Raw genomic sequence first — 6,866 nt, forward strand, 5'->3', positions numbered from 1 at the left:
GTGCATACTTATTTGAAGTTACAAATGTAGTAATTGACTGCAAATATTATATCCTGAAGGAATAAACAGTATTGAGATATCAGACTCAAGGGAAGGTATAATGGAAATATAATGAGCAGCTTTATTTCAAAACCCCACAAACACTTTGTAAAAGGCTGTTTATTCACACAGCCCAACAGTGAGATTTTCTGCCTCCTTCAGCTCCTCTATAATTTCTGCTTCCACTCTGGGTATCAGTTTTCCAATGAGTTAATTCCCAAATTGTGATACATTATTTCCTCTTAAGGTCTCCTGGAACAGTGCCAGAAGATAGTTTGAGAAACATTGCCTCAAGTATGGGTCACTAACCACATTTGTTAAACTCATTGTTTAGTACAAGACACATTTTATTTTATTTATTTTATTTTATTTTATTTTTTCAGCGTTCCAAGGCTTATTGTTCGTGCACCACACCCAGTGCTCCATGTGCTATGACACACTTTACATGAACCTGTGATGTGTGCTTTAACCATGAGTAATGAGGATGTAGGTCATACTTCTCATTCACTCACCCATCTAAAATATATTTATTCAAGGCCTAGCTGTTGGCTCCTATTGTGCAGATTCCTCATGTACCAAGTGAGATAAAAAGACTTCCTGGTGTTTGTTTGTTTGTTTGTTTGTTTTGGAATGAGAAGTGGTCATCCACAGGAATGTAAAGTTTCAAGTGCTCAGTACTATGAAAGAGGCCCACCAGCGAAATCAGAAGACCTTGTTTTGAACAGACACATGACCATGCCAGAGAATCATCCTGCCTCCAAAAGAGTGTATTTCCTTGTCTCCAACAGCAGCAGAATGGTAGTGTCCTTCCATTCAAGTCTACAAAGAAAACTATTTCAGTGCATAGAACATAGAGTGAACTAATTTATTTATTTTTTTATTTTTAAATGGTTTTTTTAAATTTATTTTTTATTTTCAGCATAACAGTATTCATTATTTTTGCACCACACCCAGTGCTCCATGGAATCCGTGCCCTCTATAATACCCACCACCTGGTACCCCGACCTCCCACCCCCCCGCCCCTTCAAAACCCTCAGATTGTTTTTCAGAGTCCATAGTCTCTCATGAAGAGTGAACTAATTTATTATGATTGATTGCTATCAGAGTATTTCTGTGTTAGGGGCTTATACAATATGAGTCAGTGGGTTTTTTCTTTGCCATTTGGAAGTGAATAGTGGAAACACACCGTGGCACCAGATGTGTGAACACCTTACATAAATGTACTTTGGTGGGTTTGGGAGAAGGGGGTGGGATTATGGTCATTGGGGAGGGTATGTGCTTTGGTGAGTGCTGTGAAGTGTGTAAACCTGGTGATTCACAGACCTGTACCCCTGGGGATAAAAATATATGTTTATAAAAAATAAAAAATTAAAAAAAAAAAAAAAGAAATATAATTGCATATTTATGTCAAATATAAGCTAAGGATGAGATTTCTTATAAGTGTGGGGAGTGAAGAAGTATTTGAAAATGACAGATTTATAATGAATTAATATTCCCCCCAAATTAATAGAATTCTCCCTCCTGCATCATCATAAATCTTCATACCTCATCACTCTATCTCAGAATTGATGAGGTGACAGCCTATTTATTTTCCATCCCTTCCATGTTATCTTCCGCTTTCCCCATTATCTTTCTTCCTAACATCTAATGCTCTGATTCCTAAATGATTAAACTAGTTCATCTTTGAGTAGCTACCAAATACACCTAATATTCTCAAGCTAGGTAAATTGTCTTCCAAGTGAAGGCTATGTGACTTGCAACACTAGGAGACTACACAAAAGCCTCTCAGGATTTGAATCCTCAACATTTCCCTTTGGAAACCTAAAAATAGTTACTTCAGTCAAATAGCTCAGAAGGAAGAAGTCCCATGGAGACATGTAGGAAAGAGCCAGATATTATATTTGAATTACATTATTTATAAAAGATCAGATAGTGAATGCATGGTTAAAAGGGTCAGTTATAGGATATGAGATATTATCCCATCTAATCTTTTTGGTAATTGATAAAAGTAGTTGATTAGCACTGTTGGTGGCAGTATAAATTGATGTGGGCACTGTGGACAATAGTGTGGAGATTCCTTTACAAATTAAAAGTAGAAATATGGAGGACATTAGGAGAAGGAAAGGAGAAGTGAATTGGGGGAAATTGGAGGAGAAGATTAACCATGAGAGACTGTGGACTCAGAAACAAACTGAGGGTTTTGAGGGGTAGGGGGTTGGGTGAACCTGGTGGTGGGTATTAAGGAGGGCATGGAGCAGTGGGAGAGGTGCATAAATAATGAATCTTGGAACACTGAAAAAATAAAATAAAATAATAAAAAAGTAAAAAAATAAAATAAAAATAAAAATAGGAATACCATACAATGTAGTAATTCCACATCCAGTATTTACCCAAGAAACAAAAAACACTAATTCAAAAAGATATATGCATTTTTACATTATTAACATTATGTATCCCAACATTATTAACAATAGCCAAGATATGTAAGCAGCCCATATCCATCATAGATGAATAAAGAAGTAATACACACACACACACACACACACACACACACACACTGAATATTATGCAGCCATTAAAAAAAGGAAACTTTTTAATTTGCAACAAAATGGATGGAACTAGAAGATATAAAGCTAAGTGAAAGAAGTCTGGCAGGAAAAGGCAACATATTTCACTTATATGCAGGATCAAAAAAAAAAAAAAAACTAGTGAGCAAGCAGCAAGAACAAAAAACCCCAGAAACAGACTCATAAATAGAGAAAACGAAGTGTTTGTTGCAAGAAGGGCAGGTGCATGTGGTAAACAAATGAGGTGAAGGAAATTAAGAAGTAGAATTTTCTAGTTATAAAATGATTAAGTCACAGTAACAGAAACTACAGCATAAGGAATATTGTGAAAAACATTGTAATAACATTGTAGGGTGACAAATGGTAGCTACACTTATTGTGGTGAGCATTTGATAAGGCGTATGATTGTTGAATCTCTATATTGCACACCTGAAGCTAATATTATGTTGTACATCTATTGTACTTCAATAAAAAACAAAATCAAATGTTGATTAGCAAATCATACCCATGATATCACATCTACCATAGCAAGAAGGTAAACTGCGATCTGTATTACTTGCATTCCTTTTATAAAATTACACATAAAATGGTAGACTTTCATTTGTTTGATTGATGATCAACGAGTCAGTCAGTGAGCATTCATTCATTGCCGACTTTTCAGATTCCTGTAGCAGAATCTCAGTGGACTTAGAGGACATGAAGACAGGGATTCACTCTCATGTAAATTGCAGTCAAGTGGGAATTAGGGTTCACGATGCAAAGTGAGGGCCAATGAATCGTAGCAATGTGGTGAATATGTATGTGTAGAACAGATAATGACTGAAGGAAGCTAACCATTTCGGAGGAAGGTAAATCCAGAGGAAAATTAAGAGTAGGGGATCTTCAGAATCCTACATAAAGAGTGTGGAGTATACAAGCAGTTTATTCTCTTCCATGACAGATCAATGGGAAGACAAGCCTCCTGATTGCCCCCTTCATGTCCTTGTTCCTCAAAGTATAGATAAAAGGGTTAAGCAGAGGAGTCAGCAGACTGTAAAACAGAGCCATGAGTTTGTCCTTGTCCTGGGATTTAGTACCAGAAGGTTGCACGTACATGCATATCACTGGCCCATAGAAGAGAGAGACCACAATAACATGAGAGCCACAGGTGTTGAAGGCCTTCTTCTTTCCTGTTGATGACCGAATTCTGAGTACTGTAGCTACAATGAACCCGTAGGAGAGAAGGATAAGGGACAAGGGAACCAGGGTAAAAAATGTCACCACAAGAGAGAGCACAGTTACATTGAAAGTGGTGTCGACACAGGACATCTTGATCATCACTGGAATCTCACACAGGAAGTCATCCACCTTGTTGTTACCACAAAGTGGCAGTTGGATAGTGAGGGACGACTGAAGCAAGGAGTTAGCCAAACCACTTATCCATGCCACAGCCACCAGGGAGACACAAAATCGCCGATCCATGATAGCCTGGTACCTCAAGGGCTTGCAGATGGCCATGAACCGATCTAAGGACATGACTGCCAAGAGGATGCATTCTGTGGCCCCCAGGAAGTGAAACATATAGAACTGGGCCACACAGCCTCCATAACTGATGGACTTATCTGGTCCCCAGAGATTCCACAGCAGTTGAGGGATGGTGGTTGTGGTAAAACACAGGTCCAGGAAGGAGAGGTTGGAAAGGAAAAAGTACATAGGGCTGTCAAGATGAGGGTCTACCCTGGACACCACAATAATCAAGATATTGCCCACCAGTGTGCAGATGTAAGCCACAAACACCATTATGAAGAGTGGCATTTCCAACCAGGGATGGTCAGAGAAACCCAAGAGGATGAAGACCGTTGGAGTACTTGCATTGCCCAGACTCATGACCATTATTCCTCTTGTTGGTGGATTCAAGTCAAAGTGAGGACTTTTACTTCAGTATTGGATTTTCCTGATTGTCCATTTAGTCATTTAAGTACAGTAAATTATGCAGGGAATTTCTCTGTGGTGTCACTCCAGTGAAGTGATCTAATATTTGTACTCATGAAAAAGTAGGAGCCTAAATGTCAAATATGATTATTTTTAAGCACATCTAAAAGAAAGGCCAACAAATCTCTCTAGTTTGCCTAGGAGATGCAATAGAACAAATGTTTATAGAAAAATGATTAGGGAAGGGGAAAGTCAGAATTGCTCTTGTGTCAGAGAATAGCATAAAGCAAAGGAGTGTTTTCCAGGAACCACCCATGCTGACTTACCACATGGCTTCATTTCTTTCATCCACCATCTGCTGGCCCTGGGCCACTCTGCTTGAATTCATGACTTGGTTTAGGTAAGTTCAGGACTTTCTGAGCTCCAGCCAGATCAGTCTGAATGCATAGAAAGAAGGCATAGTGCTGTTCCTTGGGTCTATGCCTCAAATCCTAAAATGAATTTTGTAGCATAAACCTTTTGTCATAACGGGAAACATCAGCTGAAAGGAAATGATCCCTTTCCACATGTTCAGTACTTGAGGAACAAATCAAATGCTAAATCTTGGTGATATGAGACTTCCAAGACATCAGTGTTTAAAAAATGATATCATATGTGCTGGTGCTTGTCACATCAGGAGTTGTAATCTATCACAAACTTGACAGCTCTATGGTTCTTTATGGATTTGCTGTTTGTTTCCATTGCACCTATGAGTGTATGTGTACGCATGTCACTTGGGTTATGATGTAAAATGTACATCTTATATTCAGAAGTAGTAAGAAGTTTCAAGCACTGTTGTAGTAGAAAAGAGAATGTGAAATCAGAGAACCTGGATCCAGTCGACTGCTAATAGTTAACACATAGAGCTTTTCTGCATTGCTTACTTGCCAACTGTGGTTTTATTTTTTTTTAATTTTATTTTTTTCAGGGTTCCAAGATTCATTGTTTATGCATCACACCCAATGCTCCACGCAATACGTGCCCTCCTTAATATCCACCACCAGGCTCACCTATCCGCCATCCCCCACCCCTCTGAGACACTTAGTTTGTTTCTCAGAGTTCACAGTCTCTCATGGTTCATCTCCCTCTCTGATTTCCCCCAACTCACTTCTCCTTTTCTTCTCCCAATGTCTCCGTGTTATTCCTTATGCTCCGCAAGTAAGTGAAACCTTATAATTGACTCTCTCTGCTTGATTTATTTCACTCAGCATAATCTCCTCCAGTCCCGTCCATGTTGATACAAACGTTGGGTATTCATCCTTTCTGATGGAGGCATAATACTCCATTGTGTATGTGGACCACATATTCTGTTTTTTTTAAAGATTTTATTTATTTATTTGAGTTAGAATGAGTGAGAGAGAGCATGAGAGAGGAGAGGGTCAGAGGGAGAAGCAGACTCCCCAAGGAACTAGGAGCCCAATGTGGGACTCGATCCTGGAAGTCTGGGATCATGACCTGAGCCGAAGGCAGTTGTTCAACCAACTGAGCCACCCAGGTGCCCCTGGATCACATCTTCTTTATCCATTCATCTGTTGAAGGGCATCTTGGTTCTTTCCACAGTTTGGTGACCGTGGCCATTGCTGCTATGCACAATGGCCATTCTTTTCACTACATCTGTATCATTGGGGTAAATATCCAGTAGTGCAATTGCAGGATCATAGCGTAGCTCTATTTTCAATTTTATGAGGAAGCTCCACACAGTTTTCCAAAGTTGCTGCACCAACTTGCATTCCCACCAACAGTGGAAGAGGGTTCCTCTTTTTCCACATCCTCTCCAACACACATTGTTTCCTGTCTTGTTAATTTTGGCCATTCTAACTGGTGTAAGGTGGTATCTCAATGTGGTTTTGATTTGAATCTCCCTGATGGCTAATGATGATGAATATTTTTTCGTGTGTCTGTTAGCCATTTGTATGTCTTCTTTGGAGAAGTGTCTGTTCATATCTTCTGCCCATTTTTTTTATGTGATTATCTGTTTTGTGTGTGTTGAGTTTGAGTAGTTCTTTATAGATTTTGGATTTCAGCCCTTTGTAGTGTCAGTTGTGAATACCAACTGTGTTTTGTGATTATTAGTTAATCCAATATGTGTGACTATGCTTCATTAAGTGAAATACTTAATCTGTGGGTGATTACTTTTATGAGGTGTGGTGCCCAGTGGTGATTTAGAGTCTATATCAATTCATTAATCCTTGTTCCAGTTGCATCTAAGTATTCACAGTGTACTTACCCCAATTGGAAGCCTCACAAAGATTACATTTTCTTCCCTTTCATTCCCCAAATCACTCCTATCATGTGACTTGAATCCAGTGT

The 6,866-nt window shown here is 39.0% G+C and overlaps 1 protein-coding gene across 1 annotated transcript; it reads right to left on the reverse strand.

Moving 5' to 3' along the window:
* Positions 1-3,527: 3,527 nt before the first annotated feature.
* On the reverse strand, positions 3,528-4,472 carry LOC132018558 (olfactory receptor 2B11-like). The gene has a single exon (XM_059401516.1). It carries the CDS (start codon positions 4,470-4,472, stop codon positions 3,528-3,530), a length of 945 nt encoding a protein of 314 aa, XP_059257499.1.
* Between the last annotated feature and the right edge of the window lie 2,394 nt (positions 4,473-6,866).

This window comes from Mustela nigripes, chromosome 5, assembly GCF_022355385.1.
Source record: "Mustela nigripes isolate SB6536 chromosome 5, MUSNIG.SB6536, whole genome shotgun sequence".
NCBI lineage: Eukaryota > Metazoa > Chordata > Mammalia > Carnivora > Mustelidae > Mustela > Mustela nigripes.

What these genes read in the sequence shown, in the direction of transcription:
- LOC132018558 (XM_059401516.1), bottom strand. Translation starts at nt 4,472, where the DNA reads ATGAGTCTGGGCAATGCAAGTACTCCAACGGTCTTCATCCTCTTGGGT.